Source organism: Clupea harengus, chromosome 6 (assembly GCF_900700415.2).
Source record: "Clupea harengus chromosome 6, Ch_v2.0.2, whole genome shotgun sequence".
Taxonomy (NCBI): Eukaryota; Metazoa; Chordata; class Actinopteri; order Clupeiformes; family Clupeidae; genus Clupea; species Clupea harengus.
In genome coordinates this window covers 15012649-15027651 of record NC_045157.1, presented here as the reverse complement: position 1 = coordinate 15027651, position 15003 = coordinate 15012649, and the positions used below count along the sequence as shown (strand labels likewise).

At 46.1% G+C, this 15003-nt stretch overlaps 1 protein-coding gene across 5 annotated transcripts in view; it reads left to right on the top strand.

The window, feature by feature from the left end:
* The window catches only part of mpped2a (metallophosphoesterase domain containing 2a), a 52812-nt gene extending 39191 nt beyond the window's left edge, over positions 1-13621 (top strand). For all 5 annotated transcript variants that reach the window (XM_012827011.3, XM_031569142.2, XM_042708036.1 and 2 more), the window contains 3 exons: positions 9821-9936; positions 10661-10774; positions 12292-13621. In XM_012827011.3, coding sequence (XP_012682465.1) covers positions 9821-9936; positions 10661-10774; positions 12292-12410 — 349 coding nt within the window. In that variant the 3' untranslated portion in view covers positions 12411-13621. The remainder of the gene's footprint in view (positions 1-9820; positions 9937-10660; positions 10775-12291) is intronic.
* The last annotated feature ends 1382 nt before the right edge of the window (positions 13622-15003 follow it).

The following is a 15003-nucleotide window of genomic DNA, read 5'->3' as shown; positions in this document are numbered from 1 at the left end:
CTAGGGAAACAGTGGTGAAATGAAATGCTGTATAGGATATTGGGTCAGGTGAGATGGTTGAATGGGCATATGTTGTTACTTTGTGAGTCTCTCCTTGAGCAAGCTCAAGGTTTCCCAGAGCATTTAGCCTGTCCTTGCTTTTGTCCCCCTTCCCCAGTCCCCACCCAGATCACCCCTCTCCCCTCACCATTGTTCTGAGGATCAAGTTCACAGGATGGGGGCAGGGGTTAGATTGCTTGGACAGGTAACCCTACCGCACCCGTTAATAGGGAGTGGAGGTTGAATAGGCCAAGGCCCCAGCCCTGACCGCGTGAATAGGGCTCTAGCGAATGTGTGTGTGTGTGTGTGTGTGTGTGTGTGTGTGTGTGTGTGTGTGTGTGTGAGTGTGTGTGTAAAGGCGTGTGAATGAGGGGCTTGTCCAGTGTTCTTAGCCTTGAGAGTCTCTGCCCTTCCCCTCCCATTAAGTCTCAGATTCCACCTGTTCCCTGCCTGACAAATCCATATTTCAAAGTCACGTTGGCCAATGCTGATGTGTGAATGTACACATCCGCCTCCCTTCTTCCCAGGAGCAAACACACACACACACACACACACACACACACACCCCTACCTCTCATTCCTACCCCCTCATCACACACCCCCTCCAGCTGTTACCCTCCCTACTCCCATGAAGACACCGCAAATAATGGTAGCTTTCAGAGGCAAACTCGGCTCTGAGCAGACTGCATACAGAGACTTGCTTATATTCAGCTCAGATTGTCAGCGCTGCAAAATAGACTTATCTGGGTTTTCATTTGAACCATGTCTTCTCAAAAACAAACCTATTGAGTCACTGATGTTGTAGTATTTATTGTTCATCCATTTTGAATATGTCTTCATTTCTGCACTGTGTGCAGTATAAAGCAGTACGGAACAGTTTGGTGGAACTCTTGCAATAGTGATTTACATCAGGGAGAATTTTTTTTACAAATGACTGTCCTTGGTCACCATGCAACAGAGCGCTATCACTTACACAATCTCCATAAAATGAAAAGGTGAAGCAGTCATTTTTAAACTGTGTTTTAGTTCTCATCCTGGTCACTTGCCATTCCGTGAGGTGTCTCAGGTCTGTATGGAGGCTGGCTTAATATTTGATGTGGGTGCCTGGCACCTTGGTCAGGCAGGTTAAGGCGGTGAATCCCTGAGCTTTGGGCGGCCGCTCGGCGGGGGCAGCCCTCATGAGGCGGCAGGGCGGGCGCGCGGCTCTCAGTTCTCACCGCCAGCCCTGAATATTTCACTCGCTCAGGATGCCCTTTGAGGCCCGCCGTAATCCTCTGCTCTCCTCTGCAGCCTGAGCGGTCTTGGGAGCTCTGTGTGTGGGTGTGCGCACGTGTGTGTGTGTGTGTGTGTGTCTGTGTCTGTGAGTGTGTCTGTGAGAGCGATAGAGTTAGTGTCTGTGTGCATAGTATGTGAGAGAAGCTCTGTGTGGTGTGTGTTTGTAAGAGAGAAGTCGAGTGACTGTGTGTGTGTGTGTGTGTGTGTGTGTGTGTGAGTGAGACTGAGACTGAGACTGAGAGAGTTGGTGTCTGTGTGTGTATTATGTGATAGAAACTGTGAGAAGGTGTGTGTGAGAGAGAAGTGGAGTGACTGTGTGCATAGAGTGTGTGTCTGTCTATATGTAGTCTGCGAGAAAGGGAACAGGAAGTGAGAGACTGTGTATGTGTACACATGAAAGAAGGCTGAGATAGGAAGTGGAGGCTGTTTGGTGGCTGTTTTTGACTCTCAAAATACCACAGTCAGATCAGGGTACACACATGATCTCACTAGCATATGTTTAAACTAATCCCTCTGCCTGAACTCTGTCTCTCACTTTTACACTTGTCTATTTCCCCTCTCTCTGCCATCTGTTCATCTCCACTGCCTATGACTGCTGTTCCAGATGAGGAGCCCTCTAAACTGCTGGCCAGTGGGGGCTCTAAACTGGGACGAAGAGTAGTTCTTAGTCTTCATGGAGACCTTTGTCAGCAAGCTGTTGGCTCCATCAGAGGGTTTGAACTAGAACCTAGAAGTATTTTGCAAAGTCATAGATGACCGGTACACTAGTAAATTATTTTGTCCTGATAAGTGTTTTCATTGTAATGCGTTGTGAAACAGGTGCAGTTATGTGTTGGCAAAGAGTATGTTTGGTTTGGTGTCTGGCTGGTTGTGGTAGCTGGCTGGAGGCTGTATTGAGGCTGGCCTCCTGGACTCTCCAGCCCCTGTGTGTGTGTGTGTGTGTGTGTGTGTGTGTGTGTGAGAGACAGTGGGGACAAACACCCAGAGTGTAAGATATCTCCCCCATCTCCACTCAGTGCATCAGTCAGCCAGCCCCTGTTATTAGAGCTGTGGCAGGTCAGCTAAGGGGAAGACAACCCCCTCTCCCTCACTCTAACTCTCCCTCACTCTCTCTTTCTCTCTCCCTCCCTCACTCTCTCTTTCTCTCTCTCTTCATCACCCTCTCTCTCTCTCCCTCCCTCACTCTCTCTCTCTCCCTCCCTCACTCTCTCTTTCTCTCTCTCTCCCTCACCCTCTCTCTCTCCCTCCCTCACTCTCTTGCGTGCTCTCTCTCTCTCTTTCTCTTACTCTCGCTCTATCTCTCACTCTCACACACACATACGCGCACTTTCTCTCCCATTCCTTTTTCTCTTCCTCCCCCACCTCTCCCCCTGGTTCTCTCCATTTTCATCCATCTCGCTCTCTTTTTTCCATCCGTCCATCCATATCTTTCTCCCTCCCTCCCTCCCATGTCGCCCTCCTCTCTCCCTGCCCGCAGTGGTGGCCTTGGGGCTAAGCTGCAGTTTGTCAGGCCCCGGGGCAGGGTCACCGCTTGCCTCCCATTCACTGGGCAGTTAATAAAGTGGCCGGGGGCCTGGGCTCGGTCCTGACCCACAGCGTATCCATACACACACACACACACACACACACACACACACACACGCTCACTCGCTGGCTAGCTGTCAGACGCCGAGTCCCCAAGGGGGAAATAAAACTCCTATTAACATCCTCTTCCTTACTGGCCCTGACAGCTTGATCAATTAGGCCCCTCTTTAGGTGACCTCTGCGTTGCTGTGACAACGAGGTGAGGGCCGAAATGAATCGCTCTGTCGCAGCACTGTACCACGGAGGGGTGGAGGGGGGCGGGGAGTGGGTTCACACTTCACTGTGCCGACGAGACGCTGGCTCAGTTTCTAATTTTCTCTTCCTTCAGCACTCTCTCTCTCTCCTCTTTTTTTTTTCCCTCTCTTTTTTTCCCTCTCTGTTTCTGAATTCCTCACTCCGTTATCTTAGTTCTTTGTCCTTGGAGTCCTGTCTTTCTTTCATTCTGTGTTTCATTTTCTCTTAACCTTTTTCTCCCTGACCATCCTCTCTATTAGTGTGCCATGTCTGATGCTCTTCTATGCCAGATTCTTCACCTCTACCATTTTCTTCTGTCCGTTCCTCCATCTAGCTATAGAGGCTGTTCTTCTCACTCTTTTAATATTGGGCTCTGGTGTGTAGCCCCCCCCCCTCTCTGTCTCTTTCTCTCTCGTTCTTTTTTCTCCTCTATCGGCAGTATCTGTCCTCTTTATCTCTGCTCTTGTCACATGAAGCAGGTGCTCTGTGCTGGTAATGTAAAGCACCCCATCCTGCAGGCTTGAGTTTCACCTCACTGAAATGTGTGATCTTATCATCCTGTGCCTAGCATGACGGAACACCAGGTATTTTTGTCATTTTCTGTGTGCCTGTGTGTGTGTGTGTAGAGGTCAGGTTCCTGAAACAACACGCTCAGACCTCACTTTCAAAATCTGATTATATTGTCCTCACTACCAAAAGGGCATGGACCCGACAGAGAGAGCGAGAGAGAGAGACAGTGAGTGTGAGAGGGGGAACAAGGGGAAGAAGACGGATGGAGACGGTTTTAACACACAAGCCGTTTAACGAGACTAATCTGCACCAGAAGGCGTCGCTGGCCCTAACAAAACACAAACCTGCCGGTGAGAGTTCATCGGGGGCCGCAGCGTCGTGGAGAAGGCTGAGCGCTGGCTGTTGACAAAACACGGCAGGCCAGGGCGCTGCGGGCCACGGCCCGGCTAGGTGTAAATAGAGGTGTCGCGTCGGGTCGACAGAAGGTCAGCGCGTCCGCTCCCGCTGGGGTCAAGCCGTAATCACTTCAAGCCGACCTCCGCGCTCAGAACAAAGAGATCCCAGCCATATCTGTAAGCATTAAGAGAAGCTCAGGGAAAGCTACACCATATTGCTTTCAGTAACCTTAACCTTTTGAGAAATGGGAGTTCTCAAGAGTCCATGAATTCCAGGTGAATGTGGGTGGGTGTGTGGTTGGGCCGGTATCTTCCCCTCAGCGGACCAGAGCAGGCCAGCCCCTGGTGCGGGGTGAAACAGCCGCACTGCACTGCTGTTGGGGGGGAACAGGGCTTTAGTGGTGCTAAAGCGGGCTGATCTCGCCGCCAGTCTTGGTGGAGACGCGTGGCAGTTGCCGAGTTTCCATCAGACAGCGGCACTCTGGGGCTGCTGCAGGGCTTGACCCCTGTGTGTGTGTGTGTGCGTGCATGCGTGTATGTGTGGAGTGTGAGGGCCTGACCTGACGTCTCCTGTGTGTGTGTGTGTGTGTGTGTGTGTGTGTGTGTGCGCACGCATGGAGTGTGAGGGCCTGACCTGACGTCTCCTCTCTCTCTGTGTGTGTGTGTGTGTGTGTGTGTGTGTGTGTGTGTGTGTGAGTGCGTACGCATGGAGTGTGAGGGCCTGACCTGACGTCTGTGTGAGTGTGTAATCTCCTGCTGTCTGACAGCTGCAGCTAATCCCAGTCACAGCCGTGCTGAGCTACCTGACCGACCCGGAGCACGGGAGCCCCTCTCCCCTGTCTCTCACAAGAACCAATGGCTGTTTCTGTCAGGAGCTTTTTCATCAGTTCAGGAACCTTATTTTATAGATATTGTTTTAATGGTATTGTAGGCAATGAAGTACTTTTATATATGAATGCCTGTTATAGTAGGCAGTTCTCAAATGAAATGGCGCGTTAAGTCGTGCTATCGCACTCTCTAAGGCACTGGCTGCTTTTTCACTTCAAACATGTTTTTATTTTCAAGAACCAAATTTAAGAAGTGACCTTGTGATTTTCTTTTATTGTTATGCTTAATCTCCAGGGCACTTTGACCTCGTTAACCATGAGAAATAACAGGAATCAAAGCACTTGAATTGTTGACACACAACACCAGCATATCGGGCATGAAGTGGCATGGGGGGCTGTGCAGTATCTGCTGGGTGGGAGCTGTCTGCTTGGCACAGATAGTAGTGAGAGTCCACAGCATCCTCTCCCTCTTCCTCTCCTGCCCACTCCTAAGCCTTTTTCACATATGAAGCCCATTAACGTATCAGGTAAAAACAACATGGGATAGATAACACATTTTCATTCCCACTCAGTCTTCCATAACGGTAAAGTCATGGGAGTGGTGTATTCCCACCTGACTGTATTTGACACGATGCTACGGAGCGTGAAACCTCTACCAGACGTGTGAAACATGCATGGTCTCATACTAGTTAACCTAGCTATGAACTATCCTAGTTATCTCTAGCTTATGCCTGGTGCACATTAGATGATTTTCAAATCTTTTTACACAGATTTAACAGATTTTTAATATGTTAATCGTAAGAAAGCACACAACAGACAATTCCACGCTTGCTGTTTATTCTAAACAATTTCAGAGTGGGGATTCCAAGGACTTGGGATCTCACAAAAACTTGCATGATCAAATGGGACTTGGGGACCATCGTCGTCAGCTGGTTACACTAAATATGTGAATAAAAAAACGTGGATGAAGTCATGGCTGAGAAAACGGAATTAGCATTAAACATTAAATGCTATAAATGCATTAAATATTAAATGCTTAAACATTTTACAGTTGGAGCTGGGATGGTTTAATTGTTAGTCTCAAACAGGGCTACAGCAAACTACTGCTACTACTGCAACTACAAGCTAACATTATTGTTATTTGTACACAGGTGGAGGGGAGAGTGAGACCTGTGATCATTAGAAATGTGGTAATTTGTATATACTCTGACCTTCCACTGCCAGGGATATGACGTTCCATATTCATATTTTTTGGGCTCCGCTTCCCGTTCAGCTCGCTCTCCTTGGCAATTGCGGGTTTTTGATCAATATGCCATTGCTGTTCCTTTCACACTACATGATTTTAAGTCGTAAATATCGAACTTGTTTTCTACCGATCAAGTCAGTAACATTTAAGATCGTGTCTGTTAACCCCTTAAATTAAAGGATCATTTGAGCCGGGAACGCCCTTGGGATTGTTGTGAGGAGCGAATCAGACTCAAGATCTGTGCAAAAATCCTCAAGTGTGGGGCAAACACACAGTTGGTAGTTGCTAGGGTGTGTTAATAGTTCATGGAATTTTGTAATGTCTCTATGGGTGCGAATTTTGCCATTAATTACATGGCCCATAGTGTAAACGCATCAGGAGCTTTAACCCTGGTGCATGTTTCTGGGCTGAAGGCCAACCGTGTAAACGAAGCTATTATGAACTAATTAGCTGCTAAGTTAAATGTATATATTTGGGGGCCAAGCAGTGAAGCTGCACATGCACCCTGAGGGTTTCTACCTTTTTTCTATTATAATTTAAAACTTACAAGCTTCTGTATTTACCAGACTATAAACCGCACCGTATAAACCGCATTACAGTATTTTATGTACCTTTTATAAAACAAACCCGCGTCAATGTTAAATCGTCCTGTCACGTAAAACTAAATTCCATGTAGTTGTGGTGTGATCGCTACTGGCCATTTAAAAGTTGAAGCCATTTAACATTATCACTCTGATCTTAACCACAACCATGTAATGTGAACTGATGTTAATATGAAGAGAATATGAACTCATGTAAATATGAAGCTACACAGGCACCCAGAGTGTTTCTACCTATCGTAGCTTTTTAACTATCCTAGCTATCTCGTACTTGGGGAACCATCTTCACACTTGGCAGCTGCTAGAGTGTGTTAATATGAACTCATGTTGATATGAATTTGACTTCAAAGCTGCAAAGGCATCCTGAGGGTTTTGCGGAGACTGTAGCATCAACTAGATAACTAGCTATCATGTCATGCAAATTGCACTCTAGCATTCTCATAGCGGTTAGCTAGCATACCAACTAGGCAACCAACCCACTGGAGGAGCCATGATAGAAAAGATTATCGTTAATGTAACTACGTCACCGGGGATAAGGCTATAACTTTACCGTTTTCCTCCCATTCCCACACGACACCGCAACAGTAGAATTGTTATAAATAAATGAGTCAGTGTGAGTGAGAATAAGGTACTACTAGGGTCGTCGTCCCCCCCCCCCCCTCCACCACCTCTGTCCTCTCTGCCTCGCCACGAGCCCAGTTCTCTCACTAATGATCAAGATTACCCTGCATCATTAGAAGGTGCAGAGAGGTGTGTGTGTCTGTCTCCCTCTCTCTCTTTCTCTTTCTCTTTCTCTCTCTGTGTGTGAGTGTGAGTGTGTGTGTGTGTGTGTGTGTGTGTGTGTGTGTGTGTGTGGACGGGGTGTTGAGGATGTGGTGAATATGCGCTGCTCTAATTGAATATTGACATTCTGCATAGGAGGCTAAATGGGTTCTGTCAAACACATAACTCGCAGGCAAAGTGCTTCTTTTAACCCACTCTGCCAGCAACTTCAAGCTATTTGCCGGAATCTGTCGCCATGGCAGCAAGGTCTGCTCCGATGTTTGTTTGTTTGTTTATTTATTTATTATTATTTATTTTCTCTCCTTACTAATTCCCCCTGCCCTGCACAGACAGCATTTCCTATAACTTTGGGACCCTGTGATGCGGTGTGGCCATTAAGTTCCTGGGCTGACACAAGGTGTGTGTTTAATGGCTGGTTAATAGGGTCGCTCTCCCCTGCCCTGCCCTGCCCTGCCCCGGCACAGCCCGGCTACTACACGGTGCTTCCCTACGACACTGTCCAGATGGCCGGGGAGTCAGCCCGTTATCTAATCTGGCTCCGAGGCCGAGGGGCTGGGGGCGATTGCCAGTGAGCATCACACACACACACACACACACACACACACACACACACACACACGCACACACACTCACAGTCCAGGCTGCAGCACCAGAGCTGGATAATAAGACCTGTGTGTGTGTGTGCACACAGACCCTTGGAGGAAACAAGCCTTCCTTTATGTGACGGGGATGTCATTAATCTTTATGGAGGTTAACAAATGCACTCGCATGGAAGGTATATTTCATACACAGACACCGACAATGGCGCCTTTGTACCAGACGGCCACAGCTCCCCATCCCCCTCACCTCCCCTCAGCTCGTACACCACTGCCGCCGAATTCCAGCCGCATTGCACACTAGGGGTTGTGTTCTGTTTATTTTCCTCAGGTGTGTGTGTGTGTGTGTGTGTGTCTGTGTCTGTGTGTGGACGTGAGATTGTATATGAAAATGTTGTCTTGTGCCCCCCCCCCCCTTTCACTCACAACAGTACTGTGTATTTGCACAGTCTTTAAAATATTTTTGTCCAGATAGATTGGATGTAGTGCTTTTTCATTCCAATATTGCTGAAGGTTTTATTTTTTGTGAGGTCCAATAAAATGGAATATCCATGTATAACAAATCGCTAGCGTAGGGCTCTTGATTTATGAACCCTTCCACAGATATAGACTAGAACCTTCTCTTTCTATTCCTCAAATGCTGGCACCTGCACTGAATCATTTTCCCATACAGGGGATCACTGTAATTAACCAGTTATCAATGGCCCCGGTCCAAGAATATTCCATTTCTGTCCACCGATTGTACTGGTTGCAATTGTTTATTTATATATTTGTTTGTTTGGCTCGGTATATATATATTTTTTTCTTTTTCTCACTTCCTTCCCCAGGCTGATCGAAGGGCCTGCAGGAACCGTTTTATTTGTGTCAGAACTCACCTCCGCTCGGCACCGCTCGATACTTCATTCGTCGCTGTCGTCGTGGCAATTCCTCACTGTAACAAACCCTATTGATGTTTCTGAGCCTCGAATCCACCCCCTCCTCCGCCTCTACCCTTCTCACACACACACACACACACACACACTCACAGAGGCGCACACACACACACACACACACACACACACACACACACACACATTCTCAGTCAAGCCCGCTACAAAATACTGTGACTAAATGACTAAGAATAGCATCCCAGTGCCTCCTCACCAGCCAACCAGCCATCTATTTCACTTTCTGTCAGAGAGGCTGTGCTGCGTCTAGCTTTATCCACATGGCCTTAGGTCAGAGGCCAAAGTCCCTGAAGTCAGCATCTTTTGTAATTTCTACCATTGAACGGTCAAAGTGTTCATCATCCCCCCCCCCCTCTCTCTCTCTCTCGCGCGCTCTGTTTCTTCACCGCTCCCTCCGTTCATTTACTATGCAGAAGCCCCTGCAGTTTCCCTCCAGCACAGGGCTTGTCGTTTCTCTTGGTGTGTCCCCCGTTGCCAGCAGGAGGGCTGCGGGGTTGTGTTGTTTCTGTTAAACTCCCCATCAGAGACGAGCAGCAGTGTTAACCTGCAACTACCTGCAGTGCCTTCCCCTCCAGTCACATGTGAAGGATGGACTCTGTGGGGGGTGGAGGGAGGAAGGAAGGGAGGAAGGAAGGGAGGAAGGAAGGAAGGAAGGGAGGGAGAGAGAGAGGGAGGGAGGAAGAGAGGGAGAGAGAGGCTATCATTTTGATAGGATGAGACTGTCTCCACGTCTACTGTCAGCTGTCTATTCTAAGCGTGTGTGTGTGTTTTGTTTTCTCCCTCAGGACCCCCTGGTTTAATGGCTGGGGCTTTAACCTGCCGCGGGGACAGTCCCTGCTTGATAAATGGAACCTCATACCTGAGGGCATCGACATCCTCATGACCCACAACCCGCCCCTCGGTGAGTCTAACTAGACAGAAACATCCCACCATTAGCATACCTAATGAGGTACTGGCTCATGTAAATGTTGTGTGAATATAAATCACGTGTCCTCTCTCAGGAGAGGTCTAGTTTTTATTGTGGTTTGGCTTGAAGTCAAACAAACTCAGAAGTAAAGTGTGTCTTCTCATTTTAAAACTCAAATATTGAATTTGAATTGAAAATAAATATAAATTGAAATGTGAAAAATTCACAAAACCAACGTAACAGTGTCTTGATGTAATTGTATTATAAGTAGTGTGCCTTTACTGATTGCCACATTTTACCCAACCCATTTGCCATGCTTGCAATGGTCTTGGCTATGGCATAAAGGCATTAAACACTCTTTTTCCTGTTTAAATCCTTTTTTTCCTATTATTGGACCATAATATTGACACTTTAAGGTCTTTAGTGTCAAACTCCTGCTCTCCACTGAAGTACTGAGATTAATCGTCCTTTTAGCAGCATTCGTGTTGTGTTGTTTTGTTTTGTGGGCTCCATGATGTTCTCTCTCTGGTTCGCGTGATTGCTTTTCTTTTCCTTTCTGCAGGTTGTTACACACTTTTTTTTTTTATCTGGGATGTGAATCGAATCGAATGTGAACGTCATCTACTGAGCTGTTGATTTTCTAGGGAAAAGATTGATTTTCTAAAGGGTGACAGATTTTGATGTTTGTGTGTGCGTTTGTGTGTGTGTGTGTTTGCAGGGTTTCGGGACTGGGTTCCTAAAGAGCTCCAGAGGGTGGGTTGCGTGGAGCTGCTGAACACGGTGCAGAGGAGGGTCCGGCCCAAACTGCACGCCTTCGGGGGCATCCATGAAGGTAGAGCCTCCAGACTGCATCAGACACACCACAGACAGTAGTCATGCTCTACCACTCCAGATTCTCCTGTTGGTTTATATGCATTAGTAGCTTTGTTGTGATGGACGTGGAGCTGTGCTGTGAGGAGACATCAAGTTGAATCATTAGCAAAGTCACACCAGTTGCTGAAAATAATTGAAAAAGATCACTAACTAAAAAATATAATTGTGACAGTATAATATAATTGGGCAAGTATAAAAAAAAATTATCATTTAAATAAGACTGTTGGCTTATAGTTGAGTGTGTAACATAAGCCCTAAAAGTTGGATGTCACTAACTGAAACATGATTACAAGAATTTAAATGATAATGTGCCGCACTCCACTGAGCGAGTTTAATATGAATGAGAGCGTTGAGTTGCCGTTTTGTAGATACGTGCAGGCTCGGGAAGGAAAGTGGGCACCCATGGGTAGCAGTTGAAAGTTTGAGTTGACACACTGTCTTTTTTTATGTATCACTCACACAATGGACATGGCACGAGGGCTAGGGGTTAGTCATTTTATCTGTCCCTTATCTGTCCTCAGGGCTACAGTCTCTAGCATCTCTGCTCAGCAGATGTGGGCATGCCATTTGTCCTCCATCCCCCTAGATTTTTTTTTTTAATTAAACATGTTGAAGGAGAGGGGGAAAAACGATCTAGTTTCCAGCCTGAGGCTAATTAGACCAAGTATTCTCCGAGACGCGGGGGCTTGCAGTGTTCCGAGTGTTTATCGTGTATGGAGGGGGTTTTGTTTGTACAGCAGACTGGAGGTTTTTTTGCTGAACATGGTACAGCAAATGGGCAGAGCCATGGCACCAGCTTTCTCTACGAGAAAATAATATTCCTGGAGCCGGTTCCCTCCCTGGCTATAAAGAGGCATTGTGGGAAAGGGAAACTGCTTTACATTTAGTTATGTAGCAGATGTTTTCACCCCAACCCCACTCGCACTATGGGGAAGTAAACGTTTTTAGATGGTATCAGCATTTGTGGCCTGTGCGGATCAGAACACATGGCCCTGTCATCAGAGGCGCTGTTCTCTACCAAATGTACAAGAGTAGGAGCAAAGGTTCTTTTTTACTCATCATGTCATCTCAGGTTTGTTTTTTGGGGGGGGGTTTTGGTGTGGGGGGTCGCGTGTTATATGTTAGATTCACTCATGTCAGTAGTAATTCTACACAGCTGCAAATCTGCTGAAAAACAGCTTTCATTCATATTTTCTGAGTGACATTCGCGTTTTAGTTCCTGTGGTCTTATCATACTCAATCATTCCACATGATTATATTCTGTCATTGCTCTCTCCTGTTCCAGCTGCCCTACATGGCAGTTCCGTCTGTTTCGGTGACGTGTTGCCTATGCCACGTCCGCTACCAGCAGGCCTTGTCTTTAGCTCAATGTCACCGTCTCAATCAGAACACGTGTCCCTCCTGGTGCCTTTCTCTCTGCATCCTTGTAACGTTGACCATCCATCCATCCGTCCATCCTTTCCCCCATCTCCCCAGGTTACGGCCTCATGACGGACGGCTACACGACCTTCGTCAACGCCTCCGTCTGCACGGTCAGCTTCCAGCCCACCAACCCCCCCATCGTGTTCGACCTGCCCAACCCGAGCAGCTCGTGAGGGGCTCGTCGGAGCCAAGGACACCCTCCGTTTCTTTTAGTTTTTTTTAACAGTAATTCTTTTCTTGTGTTTTCTCTTTTCCAAAATATTAGTCTTTTTGTATACTGTCGTTGGAGGGTGGATAGTTTTTGGGAGTTATTGGGGATTGGGTCGGGGCAGGGGGGTGATATTGGAGAGGAGGAGAAGCTAAAACCTGAATCTGTAAGATAAAGAAGCATTGTGAATTTGTACAATTTGTTTGCTTTGCAACTTTTTTGCTGAATACATGAATAGTGGATGACGTTTGTTTTTATTAAATATGTTATTTCCTTTTTTTTCTTTTTTTTTTAAGGACAATTAAGCTTCCTTTTGGCTGACAGGGATACTGCCTTAAACTAGCTTTACATTTCCTAGCTAGAGCCCCCTTCTTTCTGCTAGCACAAAGAAAGCCTCGTATTTATTACCCGTGATTGATCCAAAAGGACTCGCATATAAGAGCAGTGAAGAACTCGAACGAATCTCACTCATCTGTGCTATAGTGTTTCACTCTGCAGATTTAATTGGACAAAAAAAATGTCTTAAAAAGTATAAATGTGTGTATTCTGTAAATTGTCTACTAAAATGTTTGTTCTGAACGTCTCCTAAATGAGAGATGGTTTTTCATTTTGCTTGTAAGTGATATATTATATATTATGTGCAAAATGCACAGGTGGTCTTTTTTGTTCTCATCAAAGTTTCCTCTAATGTTGATATAATGTAAGCCACCTCAATACCTGCCTGGCATTAATGCCGTTGTGTAAGACAGAATCAGCTCTTGGAATATAAGGTATTGGCAATCTGAAAGATTATGTTCTTCTATATAATTTTCCTCTCTTTCGCTCTTTCTCTCTCTCGCTCTCTGTCTGTCTATCCATATATCTCTGCAAGCCTGCCTAAAAAAGGTTTAGTTGTCCATCGGTATGTTAAATATGATAGTTTTTGTGTTTTTATTCCTTTGGTTTCTAATTTTTTGCACTGTGTGTAAATGCAATCTTGCTAGCACAAAAAAATGTTGCCAATAGTTTCAACTCCGCCATTGTAAATTGTCCCATGGCTCTCTGAGTTAGATTGTCTTGTTCAACATTGAAAGTTTAGAGCCGCTGTTTTTTTTTCCTCTTCTTCTTCTTCTTCCAGGTCATTGTGATATATCTAGCTGCCTTTATATGCAAATAAAATTGCAAGATTTTTACTTATTTTCAGTTTCATATAATTGTATCATTGAACACCTCAACCTACATTTGTTATCCAACATTTAACTCTTAAAATCACTTCAAATATGTGTTACCTTGCCCCTTAAATTCCCTTCCTGAGGCTTACTGCTATATCAGTAGTATTAGTGCCTCTCTTTGATTGGTTGTCCATTGGGGGCCAATCTAAAGGCTGTTTTGATCATGTCATTTGCACCCCCTGTGCTTATGGAGGGAACCAATCATCCAGGCACCTGAGTCTGTCGCCAGTTTTAAAACAGCCTTCCCTTTAGCCTATTGTAAGTAGACCCATATGCACGTTGTTGGCGGTATCAGTGATGTTCCGTTCGCCATGGAATTAATCACACCAAACATCTCCAAGTGGATGTGGGGGGAAAATGCATTGCTTAGTTAAACACAGGTTATAAAGTCTGTTATAACCTATATCTCACAGCCATCTTCATTCTGTTTGACAGAGGTGACTACCTATAATGCCTCGGAAATTGTAAAAACAAAAATGCAGAATAGGGGGAAAATATAATTTTCAGTTTCGTGTACCTTCATCCTTTCCATTTGACTACCTCCCAAGCCCCAAAATAAAATACATCTCACTGGGCGCCCCCTCTCTATCACACACACACACACAGATATACACATTCACATTCAACCTCCTTCGCTAAGCTGAGACATCAAAGGCACCAAACCAATTAACTCTCCCCCAAATGAGAGCAGAAAATATGGCTCCGAACCTGGCAGATTCTCTCTCCACATTATCATAATCCACACTAATCATATTAGCATAACCCCTCGAATCAATGTCAGCACAGCTACTTCTTCTCTCAAAAACATGCATGCAGAAGGGCGCACACGTGTGTGTGTGTGTATATCTGTACAGCATCATACCAGTTCGCCACAGAATAAAGAATATGCAAACATTTTTAGCTGTAAGCAGTGACACAAACATAAATACGTTTGGTGTATCACAACCTCGGGGATGAAGGCAACTTTTAAAGGCGGATCATTTTCCCCCAGATGTAGATCAGTCAATTTGTTGTTGACAAAAAATGAGCTTTTTTGGACTGCACCCATTTTTGGCTAGGTGGTGCGGAACGAGCCACCCGACGTCCCTGAACCCTCAAGCAACTGGTTCAGTGGATCACGTGTTGATGCTCCTATGCTGGCACTCAATCAAAGAGCTCCTCGCTCGCCCCACCCCTACTCACTCCCTATCACTCTGAAGCACCCACTGCAGTTCTTCCCAAACCTAATTTCACCAGACGGATGGAAAATGCTTCAGCACACATACACACACACACACGTGCGCGCACCCCCACTTTGCCAGCCTGTGGAGTGAATTTATCTGTGTATTAATGAAAAGAGCCCGGATG